This window comes from Tursiops truncatus, chromosome 13, assembly GCF_011762595.2.
Source record: "Tursiops truncatus isolate mTurTru1 chromosome 13, mTurTru1.mat.Y, whole genome shotgun sequence".
Taxonomy (NCBI): Eukaryota; Metazoa; Chordata; class Mammalia; order Artiodactyla; family Delphinidae; genus Tursiops; species Tursiops truncatus.
In genome coordinates this window covers 26038051-26064869 of record NC_047046.1, presented here as the reverse complement: position 1 = coordinate 26064869, position 26819 = coordinate 26038051, and the positions used below count along the sequence as shown (strand labels likewise).

The 26819-nt window shown below is 59.6% G+C and overlaps 3 protein-coding genes across 4 annotated transcripts; 2 read left to right on the top strand and 1 right to left on the bottom strand.

The window, feature by feature from the left end:
* Positions 1 to 1152: 1152 nt before the first annotated feature.
* On the top strand, positions 1153 to 8551 carry LOC101339685 (tubulin alpha-3 chain-like). Its single transcript, XM_033837394.2, has 5 exons — positions 1153 to 1230; positions 3423 to 3645; positions 4175 to 4323; positions 4619 to 5299; positions 7939 to 8551. The coding sequence occupies exons 1-5, from the start codon at positions 1228 to 1230 to the stop codon at positions 8233 to 8235; spliced, it is 1353 nt and encodes a 450-aa protein (XP_033693285.2). The 5' UTR covers positions 1153 to 1227; the 3' UTR covers positions 8236 to 8551.
* Positions 8552 to 8799: 248 nt separating this feature from the next.
* On the top strand, positions 8800 to 11164 carry THAP7 (THAP domain containing 7). The gene is made up of 5 exons (XM_004326071.4): positions 8800 to 8933; positions 9106 to 9185; positions 9503 to 9658; positions 10138 to 10278; positions 10478 to 11164. The coding sequence occupies exons 2-5, from the start codon at positions 9106 to 9108 to the stop codon at positions 11040 to 11042; spliced, it is 942 nt and encodes a 313-aa protein (XP_004326119.1). The 5' UTR covers positions 8800 to 8933; the 3' UTR covers positions 11043 to 11164.
* Positions 11165 to 11935: 771 nt separating this feature from the next.
* Positions 11936 to 26791, bottom strand: LZTR1 (leucine zipper like post translational regulator 1). 2 transcript variants are annotated; one of them, XM_033837381.2, is made up of 21 exons: positions 26397 to 26791; positions 25906 to 25968; positions 22506 to 22562; positions 21084 to 21163; positions 20603 to 20711; positions 20020 to 20103; positions 19187 to 19244; positions 18641 to 18780; positions 17982 to 18201; positions 17432 to 17587; positions 16945 to 17055; positions 16596 to 16688; positions 16413 to 16508; positions 16176 to 16341; positions 15833 to 16002; positions 15579 to 15735; positions 14809 to 14935; positions 14573 to 14722; positions 13900 to 14005; positions 13739 to 13819; positions 11936 to 13483 (listed from the first exon to the last, which is right to left on the bottom strand). In XM_033837381.2, the coding sequence occupies exons 1-21, from the start codon at positions 26594 to 26596 to the stop codon at positions 13367 to 13369; spliced, it is 2541 nt and encodes an 846-aa protein (XP_033693272.1). In that variant the 5' UTR covers positions 26597 to 26791; the 3' UTR covers positions 11936 to 13366. The 2 variants fall into 2 exon arrangements, with proteins under 2 accessions (XP_033693272.1, XP_033693273.1); XM_033837382.2 differs by having other exon boundaries at positions 17982 to 18183.
* Between the last annotated feature and the right edge of the window lie 28 nt (positions 26792 to 26819).

Sequence of the window (26819 nt, the reverse complement as noted above, 5' to 3'; positions counted from 1 at the left end):
GGGACTGACAGCTAAAGGGTATGGGTTTCTTTGGGGGATAAAAATGTTCTAAAACTGATAGTGGTGGTGGTTGCACAACTCTGTGAATATACAAAAAAAACATTGAATTGTGTACCACTTTAAATGGGTGATGTCTGATATGTGGATTATATCTCAGGAAAGCTATTAGTAAATAAATAAATACATAAAATCATGTTGTTTGGCCCAAGTTGTATGGATAACAAATGTATACATGTATATACTAGCAGGAAAAATAAACAAAACAACCCTGGTATTAACAATGTTTGTCTCTAGGTTGTGGCTTTATAGATTTTATTTCCTTTCTGTTTTTCTGCATGTTCCACACTTCCTACTCTATAAATGTGTGTTACTTTAACAATCAGAAAAATTAATTGTACTTAAGAAATGGCGGGTGGCACAAGCTACAAGTCAGCTGCGCGCGCTACGGCCTGAAGGAGGGCACCCCCATCCCCAGGACGAGGCCCTAACGCCCTGAGACTGTGTTCGGAGCCGGGAGGTGACTGAAGGTAAAGGCCCCCGATACCGCGGGATAAGCGCCCCTGAAGCCTGTTCTCCCCGCCCCACGCGGGGCCGCTCCGGACAGCGACCCTCAGGCCTCCAGAGCGGTGAGACAATCTCGCGGTTTGAGCACGGGGGCGGCGGGACCGGACCAGAGGCGGCGGGACCCTCTCCTGCTTCCCCGGAAGACTCTGCCTTACTCCAGCCTGTCGTTACGCGACTGCCCGCGCCCTCAAGATAGGACACCGAGCGCTGCCCAGCCCGGCACCTCCCTCCCCTCCCCGCCCCGCCCTGCGGGCTCCCTGCGGCGGCCCCCCCAGCGGCGGCCCCCCCCCCCACCAGCGGACAACAGCCAGGTTCGGCTGCGTAGACACGGTCAGGCCTCCTCGAAGCCGCCTAGCTGGCGTAGACAGAACAGGAAACCGAACACCACTCCCACCTGAAGGCCAAGATCTCGCGGGAACACCCACCTGCGCTCATCCTTCGGCGTCCCCGCAGCCTTCCCGCCAAATCCACGCCCAATCAGAACGCGCCACACTCTGGGAGTCGCGTCCTAACCAATAGGGAGCGGGATTCCAGACCTTGGCCCGCCCCATGGTGCTCCAGACCAATGGGCGTTGGCGGCGCGCGTCCTAGGAGCGCGCGGCGCGGCAGCAGCAGTTGGGCGGCTGCAGCTGTTGAGATCGGAGTGCGGTGGTGGTGCTCACCATGGTACAGCCGGGCGGGCGGGAGGCCTGGAGGCCGTGTCCCGGGCAGATGGGTGGGGGCCGGGTCTGAAAGGATGCCCGAAGAGCCTCGTGTGGGCGTCCGCTCCCCGATCGCGCGGCCAGAGCAGAGGCTGAAAAGGAGAAACTGCGAAGGCGGCGTTCTCGGCCGTGGAGCCACAGTTCCCACGAGTAACAACGTCCGAGTCCGAGAGCCGCGGCAGTCAGCTCGCCTCGGCACGTTGTCTCTGGGCTTAGGGGAGGCGGGCAGTCCAGGCTGCAGTGGTCGGGCTGCCCGGTGCATGGACAGTGGGCACAGCGGGCAGGGCTGGCCTCCGGGGGTGGCGGGGGGCCGTGCTGGGGAAGGAGGTCATCTGCTGAGAAGGGGACACAGGACTTGGTCTGGAGGAACTTTCAGAGGGGAAATAGAGCCGAGTACAGAAATATAAACAAACTTCAGCAATCCAGGCAAGGTCGGCAGTGCGCTCGCTTTCTGTTGACAGCGAGGAATGACATCCCCGAGCACTGCAATTCCTTTCACTGTTAGACAGTCAGATGGACGTGGCCTTACAAACCACGGAGCTCCCCAGCCGCATTTTGTAAATGAAGACATTGGGGTATTTCTTCGGATCACAGAGCTGGCTCTGATCACACTGGGGCTGAGAGAGTAGAAGGACACAACAGGCATCCTGTGAAATACAGTGGATCTGGATTCAAAGCGAATAGTGTGCATTTGAAAATGGTGCGGTTGGGCTTCCCTGTTGGCGCAGTGGTTGAGAGTCCGCCTGCCGATGCAGGGGACGCAGGTTTGTGCCCCGGTCCGGGAGGATCCCGCATGCAGCGGGGCGGCTGGGCCCGTGGGCCGTGGCCGCTGGGGCTGCGCGTCTGGAGCCTGTGCTCCGCAACGGGAGAGGCCACGGCAATGAGAGGCCCGCGTACGGAAAAAAAAAAAAAAAAAAACCCAGAAAATGGTGCGGTTGGGTGGATTTCAAAGGACTTCCGGGGTGCCGATGGAGTCCTCCTCTGGGGGAGTGATTTCGTTGTCATTGGAGATCTTTCCCAAACCGAATGCTTCCCTCTGGGATGATGTTCGGGGATTGCTGCATCAAACTGGTCTCTCCTGCTCTGAGATTTGGTGCTTGTATAATAGAAAACAGGACTTCAAGTTCTGAGGACTGTATGTAAGTCAGAATTTAGTGTGGGTGGCACACCTCAAATTTCATGTGATCACCTCTGTATTTGTAAGGATGATGTGTCTAAAATCAGACATGTGATTAGGGACTAGAGTTAAATTCCCGGCAGGAAAGAAACGGTACATTCAAAACAGATACTCACAGGACAATCTTTAAGAAGATACTATTTATAAAGATACGCGCAGGGTTTAAGGAAACCACCAAAGGACAGTGCAATATCCCAGCACTTGTGCCATCTGGGAGCCATTAACTCCTAGGCTGGAAGAGGTGAGGGGATGGAGTGCTTATGAGAAGCTCAGAGGGTAGGTTTATGACAAGCGCTGACTGCTGACACTCTGTGCCCTTGTACAGGAACTCAAGCGACCCAAGGCAGCCCGGCAGGGAGGGAGCCAGGGTCAAGCACCCCGACCACACCTTCCTCTAACCTCCAGCTCTTGCTGGTGCCTGACATTGGCTAAAGCAACCAAAAGCCAGGGGGCACAGTCCACATGGGTCAGCCTCCTTGAGCACAGAGCTGGACAGAGAACAGAGGCTAGACTTAGAGGGGCAGATGAAACACACACAGTGACCACCCATGCTTGGGCCATGGTGGCCTCTGTCCCAGTCCACTTTTCCTTTCCCAACTCAATTACCACTTAACCTTATCATTTGGTCAGAACACAATAAAAACTGCTATATTCTTCAGAGAATTACTGTGACTAGCCATAACATGGAGTTTATTATTGACATACGGCTTGCAAAATTTTAAATAACCGAATTTTTGTATAGTAGCAAACACTTAGGTTCTGGGGCTAATTCTGGCATTCACTATCAGCTAGAGTGGTTCAGGGCAAGCCAGTTTTCACAGGGATAAAAGGGTCACATAAGCCTCCTGGAAAAGAAAATAGGGAATGAGAAAGCCCCAGACACTCTGAAGCACATACAAACATTTAATTATATTTTGCCTGCCACACAGTAATGGCTGCCTTCAAGACAAGGGGCCTCACATGTATATTCTGGTTCCCAGCGTGAGTGCATCTCTATCCACGTGGGGCAGGCGGGGGTCCAGATCGGCAATGCCTGCTGGGAGCTCTACTGCCTTGAACATGGAATTCAGCCCGACGGCCAGATGCCAAGCGACAAAACCATCGGCGGTGGGGATGACTCGTTCAACACGTTCTTCAGTGAGACTGGGGCTGGCAAGCATGTGCCCAGAGCCGTGTTCGTGGACCTGGAGCCCACCGTGGTCGGTAGGTACCCTTAGAAGGGGAAGCACAGAACCTTTGCTGGGTTCCTCCAGATCAGAAGCCCGAGGTAGTTTCCAAGGGGAGCTGCCAGGAGAGAGCACCTTTCAGTGGCGGCCACCCAGGAGAGAACAGAATGTCACCTTGGAGCCCGTGAGACCCAGGCCACAGAGGGCGCCCGGCAAAAGTCACGCTGATGTCTAGTATGTCAGGGCCATTTCAGCAACACCCCGGGTGTAGCTGTGGGTGTGAACAAAACATGCACGCGCAGAACCGCCTGTGCGGTGTGAGCATTCCCTCGCCTTTGGGAACTGGCCACACTGGCATTTGTTCCTCGGGTTGACTGGACCTTCCCGGAGCCATAAACAGCAGATGAGGCATGTGTATCACACGGAGACCTTTTCTGTGAGACGCTGACGCTGCTGGCCTGCAAGGCACAGCACGTGCCTGTAGAAGTGAAGGTTTCCCCGGACCTGGCCATCCCAGTGAGTCAGCGACCGTCCTTAGAGTCTCGGGCACGCTGTCCTCTCTGCAGATGAAGTGCGCACGGGGACCTACAGGCAGCTCTTCCACCCGGAGCAGCTGATCACCGGGAAGGAGGACGCGGCCAATAACTACGCCAGAGGCCATTACACCATCGGCAAGGAGATCGTCGATCTGGTCCTGGACCGGATCCGCAAACTGGTGAGAAGGGCCCTGGGAAGGCCTCCTGGACAGGAGGGGAGGCCCGGGATCTCCCCGGGACATCACTTTGGCAAAACCCAGCAGAACCATGAGTGCAGGGTCTTCCTTTCCGGTGTGGCCGCAGTGCGTCCACGTCTGTAACTGCTAAGTGTGATGCGTGTTCCCTGTGGATGGGTTGAACCCGTATAGTGAACCTGCAGAGGAAGAGTGTGCCGTGACCGGGGCCTGTGGGGGCCCGTGGGGGTGGTGGCACGGCTCATGCGGGCGTGGCCTCACGGCCTCTGCTCTCCCGCAGGCGGACCTGTGCACGGGCCTGCAGGGCTTCCTCATCTTCCACAGCTTCGGGGGCGGCACCGGCTCGGGCTTTGCGTCTCTGCTCATGGAGCGGCTCTCGGTGGACTACGGCAAGAAGTCCAAGCTGGAGTTCGCCATCTACCCGGCCCCCCAGGTGTCTACAGCTGTGGTGGAGCCCTACAACTCCATCCTGACCACGCACACGACCCTGGAGCACTCGGACTGTGCCTTCATGGTGGACAACGAGGCCATCTATGACATCTGCCGGCGCAACCTGGACATCGAGCGGCCCACGTACACCAACCTTAACCGTCTGATCGGGCAGATCGTGTCCTCCATCACGGCCTCCCTGCGCTTCGACGGCGCCCTCAACGTGGACCTGACGGAGTTCCAGACCAACCTGGTGCCCTACCCCCGCATCCACTTCCCCCTGGCCACGTACGCCCCAGTCATCTCGGCCGAGAAGGCCTACCATGAGCAGCTGTCCGTGGCCGAGATCACCAACGCCTGCTTCGAGCCGGCCAACCAGATGGTCAAGTGTGACCCTCGCCACGGCAAGTACATGGCCTGCTGCATGCTGTACAGGGGGGACGTGGTCCCCAAAGACGTCAATGCGGCCATCGCCACCATCAAGACCAAACGCACCATCCAGTTTGTGGACTGGTGCCCGACTGGGTTCAAGGTAGGCTGGGCGGTAGCGCGTATTTACCTTCCGCCTGCAGCAGATCCTGGGACGGGGTGCTGCCCCTTTGTGGAGGGTACCCTGTTCCAGGGCAGCTGCACTGCAGGGAGAACAAGTTTAGTAATTAATTTGCTAGGTGCCTTGATCTTTAGCAAGGACTTTATGTACCCTTATTTCTTACAACCAACCTGTAACACTCATGGGCTACTACTACTACTACCTTACAGTTTAGAGACTGAGGCTGAAACAGCTTTTAGTATCTAACAGCCTCAGGGGCAGCGAGCAATGGAGGGAGCTTTCAGGGACGTCTGACTGCAGCATGTCTGTCCTCCACATTTTCCCACTCTTGCTCAAGAAGCCTGTCAGGGTCTATGGTATCATTTTGTATTAGAAATCATGGTTTTTAGATTTCACATTACTTCAGTCACCAGTTGTCGCTGCATTTTAGGTAACATTTATGTTTTTGTAGACAGAATTTTAAATTCATTATGCAGTGTTTTCTGTGGGGCCAAGGGTGGTTCACTGCTGTTACTCCAAACCAGACTCGGAACACTGCCTCGCACACAAAATCACACTGATAATTAGGTGGCTCCTTCAACCGTGTTTAGTGTCACGATGAAACGTCTACCCAGAGAAAAGCAACCTGTATCTGGAAGCCAAGTAACATGTTAGACCTATTGTGATCACCAGGCTAAGTGCCTCGCCACGCCTGGGATCCTTAACTCTGCCCCCTCTTCTTCATTAAACGTCCTTGTTCACAATTGATCTTCCACATTAGAAAAAGTGCTAGATCCCGCACTCGTGAGCCCTGATGAGTTCCTGAGGTGTTTTGGGGAGTTGCACGTTCCAGGGTCATTGCAGATTGAAAATGAAGAGAAGTAGAAGCAATATGTGTGTCATCCTATTGCCATTTGGAAAGTCCAGAGCTTGCCTCTGACGACAGACAAGTTGTTGCACCCACCTGGCCTCTGTCAGCCCCACTTCAAGACACCCTGGCACTGACCATCTCCGAGGGTGTAAGACCGACAGATGCAAAGTGACTCACAGAAGAGTAAAGTCTATAACAGGTTTCACCAATCTGGAAATATTCATTACACCTTCCATAAGAGGTTTGCAGACCTCAGAGGTTATAGGTGGGGGTTGAAACCTTCCATTCTTGACTTCTCCTTTCAGTCACCTCACCATGACCTTCGGAAGGCAAGGACATCCAAGGCAGCCGCAGCTGGGTGGCACTTTGGGGGGGTGATGTGCCCTCTGCCCAGGCTTTCCCTCCTGGCTGAGTCTCTGTGAGCCAGTGGGGAGGCCGGTCTTGTGGGGAGGTACAGGAAGTCACAGCTTCTGTCCCCACAGAGGATAGTTCTCCCTCAGATGGAGCACGTTGAATTCTCATTGCTCTAAGTTCCTTTTTGTCAGTCTGAGTGTGATTTCACCATACGTTCTTTAATAACCATTTCCTCAGGGGTGCACTATTGTCAAGGAGTCTTTCCCATGTTTATGTTTAGTTTTTTCATTATAAATGTGTGTATGTGGCAAAATATTAAAATGACTTAGAAGGCTGAAAAGCTGCAGTCCTCTTCCCCTTCCAGAGCTTTGTCCCTCAAGAGATAGTCTGTGCATATTCACATTACACCTCTTGTTATACGGGTGACGTTGACAGAAAGGGGCCAGCGACATGGGCAAAGAACATTCTTTAAAGGTAGGTGACAGACTCCACTCATGCCAAAGAGAAACGGAAGCTGGCAGCACTCCCACTTGGAGGGGCTGGCTGGCCTGACCTTAGCGCTGTGTGAGAGCACCCCTCTATCAAGTCAGAACCCCCTGTGCCCTTCCCCCTGCTCATCCCAGCTCTTCTGGAGACTGGCTGTGTCCAGCTGCTGCTGACTGCTAGCTGCTCACTAGGGCAGGGAGGGGGTCACAGCATCAGCCCTCTCCCCGTTGTTTGTCCTCCTCCAGCATGGTATTCCCTGAGCTGTCAAAGACTCTAGCTGGTGTTTAATACTCTACAGGTATTTTTAAGCATAAATCGAATTAAAGTTGCTTTTCTTTTTACCAAGTATACCTTGGACATATTTATATGCCGGGACAGATTTCTCATTCTTTTCTATGATCATACAGTGTTCTACTGTAGGGAGTGTATGATAATTTAACTAGTTTCCACAAAGGACATTTGTTTCCAGTTTTGCCATTTCAGATGGCGCTTCACAAAGTGAAAATATGAAGTCAACGGATATTAGATGTTGGCATATATTGGTACAAAACAAAGTACCAATTCCTACAGGGCATAATTTAAACTGGGTCCACGGCCCCCGTTTTTAAAAATAACCTACAGGGCTTCCCTGGTGGCGCAGTGGTTGAGAGTCCGCCTGCCGATGCAGGGGACACGGGTTCGTGCCCCGGTCCGGGAAGATCCCACATGCCGCGGAGCGGCTGGGCCCGTGAGCCATGGCCGCTGAGCCTGCGCGTCCGGAGCCTGTGCTCCGCAACGGGAGAGGCCACAGCAGTGAGAGGCCCGCGTACCGCAAAAAACTCCACAAAAAACAACCTACCTACAATTTCTGAGGTGAAGTATAAACTTCACCATGAAAAATAAATAAATTAAATAAATAAATAAACTTCACCATGTTCCCCTTCTCTGGCAGGTGGGCATCAACTACCAGCCCCCCACGGTGGTCCCAGGGGGAGACCTGGCCAAGGTGCAGCGGGCCGTGTGCATGCTGAGCAACACCACGGCCGTCGCCGAGGCCTGGGCCCGCCTGGACCACAAGTTCGACCTCATGTACGCCAAGCGCGCCTTTGTGCACTGGTACGTGGGGGAGGGCATGGAGGAGGGCGAGTTCTCGGAGGCCCGGGAGGACCTGGCAGCGCTGGAGAAAGATTACGAAGAGGTGGGCGTGGACTCGGTGGAAGCAGAGGCCGAGGAAGGGGAAGAGTACTGAATGCGAGGGCGCGGCTATAGGCCCCCTGTCCCCCGACTGTCACATTACAGATGTGTTTACCTATTAAAGTTTCTGTATTGAGCATAGTCTGCCCTGTGCTGCACTTCGACCAAATTCCCACGCCAGATACTTTCCTTTTCCAAGTGAATTTCTAGGGAAGCTATGTTCCTCCCGAACAGAAAAGATGCAGCAGGTCCGTACGTGTGTCTCGCTACACAGAGCAGTCAACTGCCGCGTTACCCCCCGAAAAAGGCTTCAGAGTGAGGGGCGGAGAACCGGGAAGCGCTCTCCGCCTAAACAACTGGAGTCCTTCGCTCCGGCCAAGGCGCTCCTCGGGGTCCGGAAGTGGGCTGGTTCTCGTCGTCGGAGTCGCGGGCCAGCCGCGTTTGCCCCGCCCCGCACGAACCCACTCCCGCGCCCCACCCCCGGAGGAACTGTCCCGGAACCTCCCGCCCGGCCCAGAAGAGGAACCTCTCCCGCAGGAAGCGTGCGCGCCAGCACCGCCGGGTTCGTTCCCGTCGTAGGCGTTTCCCGACCCGGGCGGCGTGGGAGATCCCCGCGACCACTCCCCGGGCTCGCTCTGCAGTTTCCGGGACCCGCCTCTCGGCGAACGCCGCGCACTTCCGCGTTTCTATGGTATTGACTTCCGCCGCGAGCCAAACCTCGCGATACTTCGGCGGCGCAGCAATGGCGAGACCGTGAGTGCCGCAAGCGGGAGTCTGGAGAACAGGCTGGGACGGGGTTCGGGCGAGATCGAGCCGGGGAAGACCTGCCACTCGGGGGCCGCTTGCAGCGGGGTGGCAGCCTGGGGCGCGAAGCCCCTCCGGGCCCCGACGGCCGCCCGCGACCGAGCTCCCGCCTCTTCCCCAGATGCCGCGTCACTGCTCCGCCGCCGGCTGCTGCACACGGGACACGCGCGAGACGCGCAACCGCGGCATCTCTTTCCACAGGTTAGCGCGCGTGCGCGCCGGCGCGCGGAGGGTCCCCTACGCATGCGCCCGTCCTGCCTCCTCGCGGAGCCACTGCGCACGCGCTTCTGTGGTCGGGGCGGGGCTTGAGTGGGAGGCTGGGTGGGGGAGGAGGGGCGGTCCGCCTGCCCGGGCCAGCTGCTTCGAGTCTCACCTACGTGATGATGTTCAGCGAGTCTCTTTTCTTCTGGAGGCCTCAGCTTCCTTGTCTGTGCGCAGGCAGTGTCAGCGCGAGGTCTGGGGGCGGCATGAGCGGGGCCGGCCTTTCCCGTCGGGCTCACGGGCTTGTGGCCCCGCAGGCTCCCCAAGAAGGACAATCCAAGGCGGGGCTTGTGGCTGGCCAACTGCCAGCGGCTGGACCCCAGCGGCCAGGGCCTGTGGGACCCGGCGTCCGAGTACATCTACTTCTGCTCCAAGCACTTCGAGGAGAACTGCTTTGAACTGGTGGGAATCAGGTGAGCCTCCTGGCAGCTGGCAGTGGGCAGGGCCTGGGCAGTGGGGTGGCAGCCGGCCGGTGGGGAGGTCCCCGGAGCAGCAGCCCTGGTTTCTCCAGCTGGGAACCTCAGCTTCCTCTCCCGACAGACCTGGGCAGTGAGACCCACCCCCCTAGGGATCACTGTGCCAGAGCGCACTCCCTGCAACCCCAGCCCTCCCTACAAGTGCACAAACGGAATCAGTTCTTTTGGCTGGGCTACCCTGTTCTGGTGGAGCCTGTCCACACTCTTTAACTCTGAGGAGTTTTGCACGGAAGAGATTGGTGGGGGCCTTAACTTGGCATTCCCCAGACTCATTGTTGGCAGGGTGCCGCCCACCTCCCACAGAGCTAACCCAGCAGCTTGCTGGAGTGCTGGAGGGCCTGCTGGCTCCATGCCCTGCGGGTCGGCTGGGGCGGCAGGGATTTGTTCCACCTCATCCAGACCGCTCTCCCTCGCAGTGGGTATCACAGGCTGAAGGAGGGAGCAGTTCCGACGATATTTGAGTCTTTTTCCAAGTTGCGTCGAACAACCAAGACCAAGGGGCACAGTTACCCCCCTAGCCCCCCTGACGTCAGCCGGCTCCGGCGATGCAGGAAGCGGTACGTGCTGCAGCGGAGGGGGAGGTGCCCCACTGCACCCCAGGTCTGAGGGACTGGGCTTTAGGGTGCCTGACAGCAGCCTTGCTGGACCGGGTTCTGAGCCCGTGGAGTGGGTTCAGGGATGGGGGTTAGATGACCTGGTAAAATGGGGTCGGCGAGCCCTGAGCCTGGCCTGTCAGTCTCTCTCTCTTCCCCCCAGCTGCTCTGAGGGCCGAGGGCCCACAACTCCATTTTGCCCACCTCCACCTGCTGACATCACCTGCTTTCCTGTGGAAGAGGCCTCAGCACCTGCCGCCTTGCCTGCCTCCCCCACCGGGAGGCTGGAGCCTGGCCTCAGCAGCCCCTTCTCAGACCTCCTGGGGCCCCTGGGTGCCCAGGCAGATGAAGCAGGCTGCAGCACCCAGCCTTCACCTGAGCGGGAGCCAGAGCGACAGCCGTCTCCGCTGGAGCCGAGGCCCATCTCACCCTCAGCCTACATGCTGCGCCTCCCTCCGCCCGCTGGAGCCTACATCCAGAATGAGCACAGCTACCAGGTGGGCAGCGCCCTGCTCTGGAAGCGGCGGGCTGAGGCTGCACTCGATGCCCTGGACAAGGCCCAGCGCCAGCTGCAGGCCTGCAAGCGGCGGGAGCAGCGGCTGCGGCTGCGGCTGACCAAGCTGCAGCAGGAGCGGGCACGGGAAAAGCGGGCACAGGCCGATGCCCGCCAGACTCTGAAGGAGCACGTGCAGGACTTTGCCATGCAGCTGAGCAGCAGCATGGCCTGAGTGAGGGCCGCCCGGCAGGGCCTCAGCCTCTTTCTCCCTCAGTATCCACCTTGAGAGGATCTGATCTGAGCTGCGTCCACCAGCCCTGCCAGATGCCATAATAAAGTGGATTCTAGAAAGAAGCGCTGCTCTCTGGCTCAGCTGGGGGCTGGGGCCCTTCCCCTGGGTACCAGGCCCGTTTCCCCAGATTGGCTGTAGCACCCGAAGGGCTCAGGCCCTGTAGTCCAAGCCCTTGGCTGTGGAGAGCAGAAAGCCCTCACTATATAGCTCTGTGTCCGTGTACTGTACAGGGCTCTCTGAGGGATCGTGTGAGTAGAGGTTCGGGGGCAATACTGGGCACCCTTTCCTTGGTACCTGAAACAGCCTTGACTTAGCCAGCTGGTCTCTGAAGACACCCATGAAACCCAGGCCAGGCTCAGTTCTTTTTCAGGGAAACAACAGGCTTCCGTCCCCAGATCCAATCTGCCCAGCAGTCAGACCTGGCATGAGCTCCAGCTGCTGGTCAGCCCCCCACTCACCACCAGGCCTGTCCCATCTGAAAAACGGACAAGAAAGGCAATTACTGACCTGAGGTTGCTATGCTTGGCAAGTAGTGAGGGCCCCACAGTGACCATTCTGATCCCCAGAGGTCTGGGATGAGGCGTGTGGGGAGCAGAGGGCCAGGCACTTGGGCAGCAGTCCTGGTGTCACCTCTGTCCTCATTTTCCTTCAGTTCACCTGGAACGTGGCAGGCCTCCCTGCATCTGTGATCAGCAGCTCCGTGTGTGAGGCACTTAACCACACACTTGACCTCCCTGCTGGGCCTCAGCCACAGCAGCCCCAAGAGCACCGCTGAATCCTTTCTAGTCCTGGAAAAGGCCACACTGTGTTGTGTGGTTTGCTTTTTGGGGCCCTTGGAGTGAAACTTCGTTTATTCACGTTACGCACAGTCAAATGGCCATTACAGGAGGCAGACACAGAGGGCAAGGTCACAGGTGGTTCCCAAGCCTGCGGGCCGGCCGAGGTGCACCTTGCACAGGCCATTTCCTAGCTTGCTGGGCCTACAGGTGAGCACCCCTTGCCTAAGAATGTCCACCTGGGGCTTCTCAGCAAGGCCTGAGGAGTGGCAGATGCTGCGTTTACGTGGGGCACAACTAGAGGCAGGAAACAAGCTCTAAGGCTCAGAAGAGAGAGGCTGTGTTTCCCCCAAAGTGGCTTCCTGGCAACCAGGGCAGAAGGGTTCTTGTTCCCAGAAGAGGAGCAGAATGGTGCCTTCCCCACTGGGGTGGACTTGGCACCTTCTGTCGGGACAGGGAAGGACTCAGTGGCCTGTCCTCAGTTTCTCAGTGCAGGCAGGAGCCTACAGGGCAGCCCAGGAGCCAGGAGAGCCAGCTCCGGGCCCCCAGGGCTCCCCTCAGGTGGGGAGGGGCCAGAGGCTGGCCTGCATTCCTCCCACCAGCCCTCCCACTATGTGACTGGGGCACCCTGGGTGGGGGTGGAGAGCTGCTGGCATGAACAGAACCAGGCAAGACTGGCTTATCCTGAGCCATCGGGCCACATGGCCCAGCTTCAGCTCCAGGAGGATGGAGGGCTGGAGCCACCGGTGGGGACTGCGCAGTGAGGTTTGGGTGCAGGTAGGACTGCTGTGGCTTTAATGGAGGCAAGCCTATGACAATAAATACTTAGGAACAGATGCGGGCCTGGGGCATCTCTGACTTCTCTCTGGAGCAGCCCAGGGCCCCCACGCACACACAGATGGGTGGGATCCCACAGCCCCTCTGGATGTCTGGCCCAGTCCGCAGTGGCTGACCCTGCAGGCTGGGAGCTGACCTTAGGGCCCTTCACACCTCAAAATTCACCTGGAGTTGGACTCCATCTACCCAAGTTCTGGGTGGCAGGAGGAAACCCTTACACCAACCTTGATGAGGGTCTGGGGGTGCTGTGCGGCCCCCACATTGAGGGGTCTTGGCAACATGACCCAGTGGCTGGATGCACAAGCCATGCTGGGTCCCTGCTGTGTAGGGGGCCCAAAGCCAGCTCCCTGGTGGGCTCATCTCCCTCACTGGGCCCTGGCCAGGCCCCTGCCTCCTCCTGCAGTGTCCTCACCACTAAGCCCTGGCTTCCCACCCACACCTCCACCCTGGGAGAGGGTGCCAGCCAGGATCCCGCTTCACCGTCTGCTTCCTGTGGGACCTGTGTCCTCAGCAGTGAGATGAGGCATTTGGAGTCCCCCACTCAGCTCCCTTCGGAGGCCCTGGGCACACGACCCCTCGGCCGCAGGCCCGAACGTGGCCAGCACAGTCTTTGCAGTGGGCGAGGCAGGGCGGGCAGCACCATGTGGGCCCTCATATGTCGGCACCCAGCTCTGCGCACTGCTTGTCTGAGATGTGGGAGGCCAGGGAGTCGATGATGTCCAGCAGTAGCTGCTGGCTCAGCGAGCGCAGTGTGGGCAGCTTGGAGACCTGCGGAGGCAACCAAAGGCCAAAAGGATGGAGCCGTGTTCTTGCCAGGGCCAGGTGGCCGAGGAGTCTTCTGGGGACTTGACCAACGAGTACGGGGTAAGGATCAGCCAGTGGGTGGACAGCTCTGCCCGGTTATCCCCAGAACCCACTGCTGCACAAGGCGGCCAGGGCCCCTCCCACCTGGCCCAGGCCACCGCCAAGGGGAGTATGTCCTGCAGACGGGGCAGGCAGCGCACTGGGTGGGAGGGCCCTGACCTTGGTGAACTGGTGCACGATGATGTGGAGGCAGTGCCGCTTCATGTCCAGCGCCTGCGTCTTGTCTGCTGCCTCCAGAATCTGGAACGGCAGGTTCCCTGAGGCACTGCCCCTGCCCCATACACCGCGCAGGCACAGAGGCCCAGGGCCAGGGCAGCTACCTGCAGCACGTTCTGCACCGTCACGTTCATCTCCAGGTTCTGCTTGCAGTACGCTTGCAGCCGGTTGTTGTAAAAGCCGTAGTAGTAGGGCGCCGCGAACAGGTAGCTGAGGGCTGGTTAAGGAGCTGTGGGCCAAGAAAGCCTTCCTCCCACCCAGCTGCCCTCTTCCCCCTGGGGAGCCACCAGGGACGGAGAAGCCCTGAACCAGGGCTGCTGCCTCTTGCTCAGGTCAAGGGGGGCCCACCCACCGCAACAGCCGGGCTCCCATCCAGGCAGAGCCTCTACATGGGCTTTGAACCACTCAGGTGTCCAAAGCTCCATTCAGGATCCAAAGAAAACCACAGGTTCCTCTCCCCAGGAAAGTACCCACATGCCCATCTGCTGAAACATCCACGGCCTCACAGAGCCCTGAAGGGCATCCTGACCTCCCATGTTCAGACCCCCACAGACATGACCTGGCCAGGAATCACCCCACACGGAGCCATGACCCCTTCCTCTGAACCCACCCGTCTCTCCTGACTGCAAACCTCTCTGAGCCAGCCAACCGACTGTTCCAGAGAACCCGGAAGAGACTGGACACTAAGAAGTCCTCAGGAAATCGCTTGGCCAGGCCAAGCCAGCAGGGCCCAAAGCTGTCCTGGGAATGACCCGGGAGCCCCAGAGGTGAGGATGCAGCGAGTCCTCGGGCGGCATGTTGACCTCGCCGTAGTAGATGTAGCGCAGCATGGACTCGAAGGCCTGCCTGCTGGGCACCATCTCCCCAATGGAGATGTTCACCTGGCCGTCCTCGGGCATGAAGGACCGGAACATGGCCTCAAAGTAGCTGCAGACGGTGGGCAGGCCCTTAGCAAGTCAGCCAGTGCCCAGCTGCCCACCCACCCATCCGCCCGCGAGACACACCCCACCTACCTGGAGCGGGCTGCCAGAATGGCCTTGTGGGCTGGCCGCGGGTGCCCATCCAGCAGCAGCGTGATGTCACAGAACTCCGCGCCCGCCCCCTCCAGGTATGCCTTCATGTCCTGGATCAGAGACGTGCCTGGGGGTGTAGAGGGGGCCTGAGCCAGAGGGCGGCTTCTGACTCAGGATGCAGGACCCCAGGGCACCACCTCCTGTGCATCTGCCCGTGTTGCCCCCCTGAACGAAACCCCCAGATCAGAGGCCTTACTCTGGCCCTTGAGGCTCTGTCCCCCCCGAGTCTGACCTTCTCCCAGACTCGGCCCCCTGAGCTCTCTCCTGCCCCAGTGCTGGCGCCCCCTCAGCTGTGTCACCTGGAGCCCATGGCCGAGGCAGCACAGGCCCCAGGGCCAGAGGGTGGAGTCTGTGAGGTCCCTTCCTGGCTGGGTGGGGATGGGACAGGGAGGCACCAAGCGTCTGAGGGCTGTGCCCACCCCTCACCAGGCCCAGATGTGGGCCCACCTAGAAGAGAAGCTGGGCAACTAATCGTGGGACCCTCAGCTCGTTGCTCGCTGCAGACCCTCATGCCTGGCGTCCCAGTCAGGGCAGCACTCGCTGGACAGGGCCCATGTTCTCCCAGGAATGGTCCTGGGAGATGTCACCCTGGCACCCAGCCCGCTGAGCAGGTCTCTGCCTTGCCCGAGCCTGAGCCACCTGCGGTAGGACCCTGTGCCCAAGGTGGCTGTGCCCTGTCCACCACTCTCGGGGACCAGGTGGGTCCCTACCGATGTCCACGGGCTGGTCCGAGGGGGCGCGGGGAGGCGGCTGCTGCTTCCGCCGCACAATCTCCACGATCAGAGGAGATGAGAGGCGCTCGAACTCCTTCATCATGATCACCTGGTTGAAGTGGGACTCCTTCACCACGAAGTTCAGGCAGTGCTCCTGGACAGATAGGCCGCAGGCCACTGGGTCAGGCCTCGCCGGACCTACCACAGCAGGTGGGGAGGGGGCACAGGCTGCCACGGACCCCACCCCGCACCTTGAGCTGGCCCAGTTGCAGCCGGGCAGCGCTCTCACACACGACCAGCACGTTCTGCAGGTCCACGGAGGCCTCGATGTACTGACGACACAATTGCTCTAGGCGGCACAGCTGGAAGCCCAGTGCCAGCTTGTACACGTCCATGATGAGCAGCACGTCCTCCACGTGGCCTGTGCCCAAGAACCCCTGAGCCTCTGGCGGGGCGTTGGGGGGGGGTGCCCGGGCTCCCTCCGCAACGAGGTGGCTCAGCCACAGGTGGGGTGAAGCCTCGGAGACCCCGGCCACCCCCTGCCAGGGTGGCCACACCCCATCCCGTTCCCTCCCGCCCGCGGCGCAGGCCGACCTTTCCGCGGGTACTTGATCTTGTCTGTGTAGAGGAACTGCATGAGCACCTCGAAGGGCCGTGCCTCGGCCTCGCGGATAGCCACACGCAGCAGGGGTGGCCGGGCCCCACCCGCGGCCCCAGCGGGGCCCTCCCTGAGTGCCGGGGCCGCCTCCTCCTCCAGCTTCTGTGGGCAGAGTAAGGGGCGCTCAAGAACACCCCACGGAAGCCTCTGCCCAGGCGGCGGGCGGCCCTCACCTGGGTCAGCCGCTCCCGCGCCTGCACGATCTTCCTGCGGAGCCAGCGGCTGCGTGCCGTGACGATGGCCACGTGGCCCTGAACGCATTCTTCCTTCTGCCGGAAGAGGGACACCTTGGTGGAGGGCGGGGGACACTCACCCTGGGGGCGGGGGCCGCCAGCGGGCACAGAAGGGCAACCCACCTCACCCAGCACGAACTCCACGTCGCAGAACTGGCGGCTCTCCCACAGCCGCCCATAGTCCTCGTGCAGCGTGCACTTGGGGTAACAGGAGAACTGCAGGCAGAGACCACGCTGCTGGACAGGTCCGCCCAGCCAGCCCCCCACAGGCTCTGCGGGGGTCCGCCCGGCCCCTCCCGCACTCAGGTTCCAGAGTACCCGGGCCCAACCGCCCGACCCGTCAGAGGGGTTGCCGGCCCACCAGGTACAGCCTCGGCTCTGGCGCCAGACAAGCCCCGCCCCCGCAAAGCCCCGCCCCCCAGGGGCTCGGTTTCCAGTTTCCGCCTCAGGCCGGCAGCGCGGGCTGCCCCACCTGGAACCTGTACATCTCCCCGCTGCGGATATTGTTGTCCACGGTGCCCCCGAAGATGTACATGGCGTCGGAGATCACGGCAGCCGCGTGGAAGAGCCTTCCGCTGGGCAGCTGGAGGGGAAGGGACAGGGCGGGGTCTCCAGAAGCAGAGCTGGCTGAGGCCTGGCCGCGGCCAGGCTCTAAGCAAGGAGGGCACCGGTGGCCTGGAAGGAGGGGCCACAGGGCAGGACCCCCAACCCCCCCGCACAACCATGCGGGGAGGCGGGGGGAGGCGGGGCCTGTGTGGGCCCACAGACTGGACAGGCCCTGTGGCCCCACCAGGTGGCAGAGGGTGCTGGGTGTCATGTGCTGCACCCATGTAGCCCGTCCAGCAGGTCATGGGCTCCCGGCCTCACCTCACGTGCTGTGTAAGCCCTGAGCCTTGGCCTCTTCAGCACAGGACCAGCTTCAGGGCGTGAGGGGTGGGCATGAGGGTGCCGGCCCTCACCTCTGAGGCTGGCAGGGTGGGCTGCCTGGTGGTGGTGCTGCCAAAGTCCAGGCCAAACACATCCCGGGACTTCTTGCAGCCACCCCGCTCCTCGGAGCCCAGGGCAGGTGCCTCCTCGGAAGCAGATGCTCGCTCGGGCATTTCGGCTCCACTGACCTGGGGGAGACGGGCAGGTGCACAGCCCCTCAGCAAGGGCCGGACAGGTGGCCAGAGACCGCTGCTGTCCCCGCCTGGGGTGGGGATGGGTGCTGTGGGGACAGTGTGGGGGGAAAGTGACAGGATGAGGGTGCTCCCAGCACGGCCGAGATGGGAGCCTGGCTGCGGTCAAGGCATGCATCCCGGAAGAACATCCCCAGCACAGCGCCAATGCTGGGCCATGAAGTGTTAGCCCATAGGTGGAAAGATGGAGAACAGGCCAGAGGGGCCCAGGCCGGGGTCGGGCCAGGGCAATGTCCAGGACTGAGGGCCCCAGGTGTCCCAGCCTTGCTCCTGCTGGCTGTCTGGAGCCCCTGGCCCTGGGCCCGCCCATCTGTGGACCAGCAGCACTCACCTCACTGTCCGAGCTGGGCTGAATGACCTCCCAGGTCTGGAAGTCCACATCGTAGCAGTGCAGCTCGTTGGGGAGTGTGTTGTCAGCTGCGCCCCCAAACACGTAAAGGTGGCGGTCAAAGGCCACCATGGTGTGCCCGTAGCGCCGCTGCGGGGGCGGCGGAGAGCCCCGGAGCAGGTGCTCGGTGGGGATGCGTGTCCACCTGTGATGTGTGTTCATGCTGCATGTGAACCAGCGATGGGGTGGGGGTTCGTGCTCCCCTGCAGCCTCCACCTGGGCTCTGAGCCCCCCACCCCATTTCATCCTGGCACCAGCCCTGCCTGGCTCCTCGCAGCCCATCATGGGGTCCTGTCTCACCCTCGTCCCCCAACATAGAGCAGGCAGCAGGGGCAGGGCAGGAGGGTGGCACCTGCCCGGGGAGGCAGCTGCTGGAAGGGGTGGCTGGCTGTCTTCACACTGAGACAAGGAGGGAGGCCGCCTAGGCCCCAGGATGCTGGGCTGCAGCCACCCCCCGAGGGGCCTGCAGGGTCTCAGGTCCAGGCTGCGTAAGGGCCCTCACGGCCCCGCTCCCAAGGTGCTGGCTGTGTGTGGAGCCCACACAGGCAGCCCCGGGCACTGGTGTGGTGTGCTAACGGGGGCCCCACCAGCAGGGCACTCACGTCTTGTTCTTGAACTCGAACTGGAAGAGATTGTTCGTTATCTTGGCCCCGCTCTGGCCTGAGAAGACAAACATCCTGTCCCTGCAGACGGCTGCTGGGAAGTTGCAGCAGGAGGGCGGGATCTCGCCGCTCTGGGCCACCTGCGTGGTTGGGGAAGCCATGAGCCCTTCTCCTGGTCCGGGGCCGACCCGCTGAGCTAGGGCTACATTCACTCCTGAACCTTCCGTGAGTGAGGGGTCATGGGTCCATTTTTGTGGAACAGCTTAAAGCCCCCATATGAATGGGCCCAGTTTTGAACAGTTGGGGCTGAAGCCTTCACTACAGGTGAGACAGGGCAGTGGTTAGACACACTGCCCAGGACCCCGACAGTAGCCGCCCCCACTGTGTTCAGAGAAGGGTGGATCAGCCCCAAACTGCACCAGTCACAGGCTCGGAGCCCGTAGTCATTGGGTAACCACCGCAGGGACAGTGAGAGGGCTGGGCCGGATGTCAGGAGGGCCTGGCGAGGCCAGGAACAAAGCGGCCTCCCCGGCCCCAGCCCCTCACCTCCTCCCAGCACGTTAGATCCCGGTCCTGGAGGCCGATGGTCCACATGTCGTTCAACCTGCATTAGGACAGAGGGGTCGGGACCCCACAGCTGGGCTGGCAGTCAGGGTGGGCCTGGGCCCAGCCAGGAGGGAAGGCTCCAGGAAGACAACGCACCAAGGGGGATTCTGACCAGGGGACTATGGAGCGGCCTCGGGGTGGGGGCTTCGGCTGCACTGAATCCCTGCTGGGCCGGGCCCCCTGGAGCCAGGAGAGGCCCTCACAAAAGCCACCACTAACCCTGCAGCACTTGGGGCTTCGGTAACGCTGAATTCCTGGGGAATGATCGTGTGCTGTTTTTGTAATCAGAAAAATACAGCAAAGCCAATGTTCTACAACAAGGAGGAAAGGGCCCTCTGTTGCCCTCCATGGGGAGGCGGGCCGGGTCTGAGCCCTGCCGCTGCCACCCTCCTGCTCACTCAGGTCACTGCTCACCGTGGGCCCGAGTATCCTCACCCCAGCCATTCGAGGGGCCACCACCCGACCCCTGGCTCTGATGACACCCAGCTATGGCCTCAGGGCTGTGGAGCCAGCACATCCTCGGCCAGCTGCACAGACATGGGTGGGCTCGCCACCCCCTCAGTCGCCCCAGGGGGCTTCAGGGGTGCCAGAACTTCTGTCCCCTGTGAGGGTTGGGCAGGGGCTCCACTCAGTGGCCCTCGTCCTGCCCATCTTCCTGTTCTCCCAGCCCTGTCTACACAACCACCCTCCTGAGAAACCCCCAGCTCGAATCCCCCCTCCCTAGCGCAGGAAGGCTGCTCTGTGCCTTGGTGCACTTCCGGGCTGCCACCTACCTGGCGTTGCCGTCATAGCCGGCAAAGATCCACAGCTTGTCACTGTACACTGTGGCGCCATGGGCTGACCTAGCGACTGGCAACCTGGGGCAGGAGGAGGGGGTGAGCAGGGAGGCTGCCCCGTGCAGATCTGAGCCTCATGGCCCCATGAGGCCAGGGCCACAGCCTACGAGTGCCGCCGCCGCTGGGCCCTGGGGCTGCCGTGCCCACACCTGGTGACCGGAGCTCTGGGGACTCCAGCTGGGCCACTGGGAATAAGGGACAGTGGCAGAGGCTGAACTCATGAGGCTGGGGCAGCTGGACAAGGATTCACATGTTCAAGGGCACAGAGCCCTTTCCCAGCTCCCACCCAATATCAAGGGGGTGCGTGCAAAACAGGGCCAGAGAAGTGCCATCCACAGTACACTTGTCCCTTCTACCCTCTGGAAGGAGGGTATCTAAGAGCCGGGGGAGGCGCAGACAGGAGCGACTGGCAGTTAACGCCCATCATCTGTAATTCTACAGAGCTGATCCAGGCCCGCTGCCCCCCGAGACCCAGCACGGCAGCCTGCACAACGCCAAAGGTCTCAGCAAAGTCTCTCACCGTCCTTCAATTTTCCACTCCGTCCACTGGCCAGTTGCAAACTTGTACTCAAAGAGGTCATTTTTATTCTTCAAGTTAGAATTGGAATAAATGTCCCCAGTGTAGCCCCCTGTAAAGGGAGTGAGAAGCCATCACATCCAAAGGCAGCAACTCAGTCATCAAACCCAGGGGGTTGGGGCAGGATCTAGCCTCAGTTAAAATGTACTCTGGGACCCCTCTGACCCTCGGGGGCACCTCCTGCCTGCCTGCCCCTGCTCGAGGCTCTGGTGACAGAGGAGCAGAACCCTGTGTCCTGCCCCTGGTTGGGGGACACCAGCCTGGCCACAGAGGCAGACAGTTCCACCCCCAGGAGATCAGGACGGTCAGGGAAAGGGGCCCATGAGAGGGCCTCAACCCAGCCCAGGAACTCAGAGGACAGTACACAGAGAGGCTGGCCAAGCACAGCACATGGTCGAGGCTTGATGGGAGGAGGGCCGCTCACCAAAGACGAACATGCTGCTGCCATAGACGACGGCCGAGTGGTGGTAGCGGGGAGCAGGAGGGGTCCCAGTGGTGAAGGCCCTGGTGGGAAAGAAGGGGCAGTGGGTGTCGGCAGGGGGCAGCCCCCCTCACCCCCAAACTTCTTTTTGCTTTTGTATTTTGAGGGTAATACCTGTCTCGCTATAGAAACCTTAAAATATTGCCAATAAAGAAAACCCCAAAAAACAGCACTGAAACATATGTATAATTCCTTTGCCAGAAACCACCATCCACACCTTGAGCATGCCTCCCCACCACCTTTCCCAGGCATATTTATGCGTCTGAGTAATTGTTTTAAATGGATCATGTGGTAGATGTCCTTGCTACTCTGGAACCATCCACACCTGCATCCCCACAGCTGCACCATATTCTGCAGCATGGGTGGTCCACACATCTTATTTATTGAATTAAAAACCGGTTTATACTGCTTTCCTGGGGCTGCTCCTTTTCAGAGTTTTATACTTAAGCAATTTTTAACAAAGAATTATAAAGTCTTGAGAGTGATTTTTAAATTAATCTGTAACTCTTGGACACATTTTACAATCAAGTGTGAGAGAAATAACACACAAACTTCCAAAGCAATACAGCACCACCCGGGTGTCTGGGCAAGGGGTGATGCCACCTGTTGGGCCACATTCAGCAACTGTGAGTACTGGGCGTGGACATCCTCCTCTGTCGAAGCGGGGCAGTGAGACCCCAACCCAGAGAGCAGCGCCCAGAGCTGCTGCTGAGCCTGGTGCCGAGGGGCTCCTGCACAAGTAGCTGGCATAGCTCAGGAGGAAGCCCAGCACCTCCTAATCCTGGGATCTTTTTCTCTCCTCAGCTGTGAGCTGCTCCCAGTGGGGGCTGGACTGGAGCAGATGGGCACAAATGTGCAGTGCTCAGAGATGGCAGGTGTCATGCCCGAGGCCACACAGCTGGGAAGGGAAGCCAGGACCTACAGGCTGCCCACTGCCTGTGTGGGGTCTCCTGCCAGAGGATGGGCCCCACAGGGCAGGGAGGGCAGGGGAGCCGCTGCTGCCAGCCCCTGGGCGGCACCCTGCAGCAGCAGAGACCATCCTGGAACGCCCCATCAGCCCATGGTCCCCCTGTCGGCTCCAGGAGACAGGCCTGGTGACTGAAGAGCTCTCCTGAGGCAGAATCGAAGGACCCACAGCTGGATCAAATAGATCCCCTTAAGTAACAGGATCCAGAAAAACCAATCTCAGCTACAGACCAGAAAAGAAAGCCAGGAAATAGAGGGGATCACTAAGAGCAGTCCTGGGCGCTGTCATCTCCTCCTCGAAGCTTCTCTAGCTCTCCATGAGCAGGACCTGGCTGGCAGTCAGGCCCCAGTGGTGCTCCGTGTCTAGAGAAAAACAGGGCTGGAACTGGGGACACCCACCTGCACCAGGAGCAGTCCTTCACGTCGAAACGAAGGAGGTCGTTGAGCATCGTCTTCCTGAAAGACAGCCAGGGACCCGGGAGATGGACACTGTGCCCGGGGGTGGGGGCAGCTGTTTGGGGACTCAGCCAGGGCTAGGCAACCAGCTGATGCCAGAGGGACCAGAGAGGTGACCCCAAAGGAAGCTCCCCAGCTGGTTCAGAACCAGCCTGCCTGGGGTCAGGACTTAAGCATGATCCCAGGCTCCTCACGCCTCACCCCCTGTTCCAGAATCCCCACCCACACGCCCACTTGTGGGCTGCAGCACCCCTTCTCCGAGGCTGCGCCATACGACGCAGACGCTGGCTCACATGTCAGAGGAGGTCCCTTGCCTTCTCTCTCTTCCTGCCACCTCTTTATTGCAAAGCTAATGTAATAACTACATTAACGATACAATAAAGCAGGGCTTCCCTGGTGGCACAGTGGGTAAGAATCCGCCTGCCAACGCAGGGGACACGGGTTCAAGCCCTGGTCCGGGAAGATCCCACATGCCGCGAAGCAACTAAGCCCGTGTGCCACAACTACTGAGCCTGCGCTCTAGAGCCTACGAGCCACAACTACTGAGCCCAACTACCACAACTACTGAAGCCCGTGCGCCTAAAGCCCGTGCTCTGCAACAAGAGAAGCCACCCAACAAGAAGCCCGTGCACTGCACCGAAGAGTAGCCTCCACTCGCCGCAACTAGAGAAAAGCCCGCGCACAGCAACCAAGACCCAACGCAGCCAAAAATAAAAATAAATTTTAAAAAAAAAGATACAATAAAGCAGAAAGCAAATCCACTGGCCATCCCACCACCTAACAAGACCCGCACGTTGGGGCGTCCCTGGTGGTGCAGTGGTTAAGAATCCGCCTGCCAATGCAGGGGGCACGGGTTCGAGCCCTGGGCCAGGAAGATCCCACATGCCGCGGAGCAACTAAGCCCGTGCACCACAACTACTGAGCCTGTGCGCCTAGAGTCCGTGTTCCACAACAAGAGAAGCCACCACAATGAGAAGCCCGTGCACCACAACGAAGAGTAGCCCCCGCTAGCCACAATTAGAGAAAATCCACACACAGCAACGAAGACCCAACGCATCCGAAAATAAATTAATTAAAAAAAAAAAAGACCCGCACGTTACCACCAGCCCTTATCAGTAACAGAGAGAAGGGCATCCACCCAACAGGAGCCCAGCACCCCAGCCTCCTCATTTAGCCTCCGCCTCCAGGAAACAGCCTGGGAGACCAAAGGGCCTGCCTGAGGCCACGGAGCCAGGGGGCTGGGGCTGGGAAGCAGAGGCATGACTGTAGTCCCTCCCCTTTCTCATTTGTACCCCCCGCCCCAGCTACATGAGCACCTTTGTAGCCAGCCTGTACAAAGTTGCAACTAGAATGAGACAAATTCCTATCCTGTTTCTTAGTGTCACATTGTACAGAAAATGTTTCTGCTTCTCACTACACAGTTGTCACTCAAACTCCACCTGCTACAGAACACTCCAGGGGGATGTCCCCACCCGCTGCCCTGCGCTGGACACCAGGCCTTTTCTGGTTCAGGGGATTCTCATTAAGGCTGCAGTAAACATCTGTGGGCGGATGCCTCTTCCTCATTTTATTCCTTCAAGTGACAAACATTTATTGAATTGTCTGGGTGCTGGAATACAGGTCCAGCCCTGGCTGAGGAGACAGAAATGAAACATCTGTGTGCCTGGGGGCCAATGGAGCCAGTAAGAGGTGCAGAAGGGGAGGGGGCGCTGCTGGCTGGTCCGGTTAGTCCAAGGGGTGGGGGAATGCCTCACTCACAGGAGATTTAGAGGAGGGGCAGGAAGGGTGGGAAGCAGGGAACAGCCAGCGAGAGGGGCTAACCAGGAGGATGCTTGGTGCAATCAGAACACCGCAAGGCAGAGGTGTCACCCAGTGCAGCACAGACAGAGGCAGGGGAGCTGTGGGTGCAGACGCGGGCAGGGCCTCACAAACTGCCAGGAGGGCTTGCATTTTTACTCAGAGGGAACCATCCCAGGGTTATGACTCAAGAAGGAACACACTCTAGCTGGCTGCACATGGGAAGAGAGACTGAGGAAGACAGGCTGGAAGCCAGGGGCCACGCCCAAGAGACCCTTCTATCCAGTCTGAAGGTCCCCGTGGGGGCTTGCCCACTCTGTCAGCCCCAGGTCAGCTCCTCCAGGGAATCCTGCAGGACCATGGCTGCAGCACCAATCAGAGGCCAGCCCTGCCTGGGCTACAAGCCAGAGCCTATGGTTGAGAGGCAGGGACAGGACTCAAGGGCAGGATGAGTTGTGTGCCAACACCACACCCTCAGCACAGGGACACCTCTGTCCTCAGCCTCTCACAGCCCTATGCTCACTGACCCTCAGGAGCACCCTGCAAAAGCAGGGCAGAGGCCCACCCCCTTCTACAGAGGAGACCAGGGTGCAGTTGGTGGCTTTAAGCCACCTGCCCCAAACCACAAAGCTGTAACCTGAACTGAGCCCTGTCTGTCCAGGAGCCCAACTTCAGCCCCACATCAAGCAGGCTCCCAACCTTCCAGAGCCCTGGTGGGCATCCCTAGCCTCTCCTGAGCACATGAAGGGGTGGATGAGGGACAGAAGCCCAGTGGATGCCGGGCAGCACAGTTCTACACTGTCCTACTGCTGGGTGGTTGCCCATACTGACCCCTCTGCTCGGGACACTCTTCCTCTTTTGCCTGGCTCACTCCTACTCATCTTTCAGGTCATCAGCCCCCCAGGAAGGCTTCCCTGACCAGACCGGACCAGACCAGACCCTGCCTCCTGGTGCAGAACAAGCCTGCCTGCTGTGCCCGCACCCTGCACTTGATGTGGTCCCGCCCTCGCTAAGACAGCTCTTTCCCTCTGGGGTGGTCCAGCTCCTGGGAAAAACACTCCAGGAGAAGGATGCGGCTGCACAAACCAAGGGTTCACCTCGGCCATTATTTCACCAAAGGAAACCAGCCACTGGGAACTGTTCGTGGGATGGAGATGTGCTATCAGGAAAAGCTGTTTGCTGGGAATGTACAGCAAAATGTGGGAAAACCCTTACAAAAGTGAAAAATGGGGGAAGGAAATAAATCTGTATCCTCCAAACCTTCTCAACTGCCATGTGAGCATGTGGGTGAGGCCCAGAGGGAGGCGCAGGGAAGAAGTGCCTGGCAGGGGTGGCAGCCATGGCAAATGTGTTTCTTTCAAGGCTGTGTCCACTCACTCAGAACAAGAGGGATATTTCCATGTCCTGAGTGTGCTGCAGTGCTGAGGGAGCCTCACTGATTTGGAAGCTGAGGCCGAGTGCTTAGCTAATATCTGGAGAGATGGCAGTGGAGCTGCAGAGACCCAGTCCCCACCACTGTGCTTCTCCCTCCTCAATCCAGACTCACCCATTGTCTCCACCAAATACATAGATGGCATCTTTATAGGCCACCACTGTGTGCTTGCTGCGCCTGGAAAGAGAGGGGTGGGTGGCGGTCAGGCTAGGACCCTCCTGGGGGCACCCAAGGAATGAGACTTGGCACTGAGGCTCCCACAGAAGTCGGATAACACCTCTCAACTGCCAAGATCGATGGAGACTCCTGAATTCCACCAGTACCCCCAAAGGACTCTGCATGTGGGGACCCCTGACACTCCCACCCCCCTACCGAGCACCTGGGGCCCCAGCTCGAGACCCACAAACACAACTTAACTCTAGTACCCTGCCCGGGGCCACCCCGCTCCGGGACTCCCTCGGAAGCCCCTCCCCTGCCGTGGACAACCCCCCCGCCCCGCCATTACCGGGTCCCGCTCCGGGACACGGCGGCCCGGCCTCGCCCCAGCGCCCCGCCTGGGACCTCCTCAGACACCCCCTCCCCAGGACCCCCACGCCCCGCCGTACCGGGCCCCCACGAACTCGTCGCAAGGCGGGAGGCGCCGCCAACGATGCACTGTCTCAAAGGGCCCGAAGTTGAGCGTCAGGTACTCGACACTGTCCGAGCAGCTGTGGTCAAAGTCCACGCTCGGGGCCACCTTGGACCGCGCGCCACCGGCCAGGGCCCCGGTCCCGATCGGGCCGCCCGAGCCACCCGGCCCCGCCATGCCGGGTCCACGCCCGATGGGCCACCGGGTCCGCGGGACGTGCGGCCACCGCCCCGGGCCGCCCCCGAGGGACTACATTTCCCGGCGAGCCCTACACCGACGGCGCCGCACTTCCGGACGGTGGCGCACTCCGGAGCGCCCTCACTTCTGGGCGAGCTTTGGAGTCCTAGTGACTCTGAGGGCCCGTCTGTGCAGCGAGCTCCTAGTCTTTCGAGAAGCATTC

Bases quoted from the DNA above. Each gene is read 5' to 3' on its own strand.
- LOC101339685 (XM_033837394.2), top strand. The intron at 3,646-4,174 runs GTAGGTACCCTT...TCCTCTCTGCAG, and splicing joins CCTGGAGCCCACCGTGGTCG to ATGAAGTGCGCACGGGGACC. The intron at 4,324-4,618 runs GTGAGAAGGGCC...GCTCTCCCGCAG, and splicing joins TGGACCGGATCCGCAAACTG to GCGGACCTGTGCACGGGCCT.
- THAP7 (XM_004326071.4), top strand. From the start codon at position 9,106: ATGCCGCGTCACTGCTCCGCCGCCGGCTGCTGCACACGGGACACGCGC. The intron at 9,186-9,502 runs GTTAGCGCGCGT...GTGGCCCCGCAG, and splicing joins CGCGGCATCTCTTTCCACAG to GCTCCCCAAGAAGGACAATC. The intron at 10,279-10,477 runs GTACGTGCTGCA...TCTTCCCCCCAG, and splicing joins CTCCGGCGATGCAGGAAGCG to CTGCTCTGAGGGCCGAGGGC.
- LZTR1 (XM_033837381.2), bottom strand. From the start codon at position 26,596: ATGGCGGGGCCGGGTGGCTCGGGCGGCCCGATCGGGACCGGGGCCCTG. The intron at 21,164-22,505 runs GTGGGTGTCCCC...CTTTCCCACCAG, and splicing joins AAGGACTGCTCCTGGTGCAG to GGCCTTCACCACTGGGACCC. The intron at 20,104-20,602 runs GTGAGAGACTTT...CTCCTGCCCCAG, and splicing joins GAGTGGAAAATTGAAGGACG to GTTGCCAGTCGCTAGGTCAG.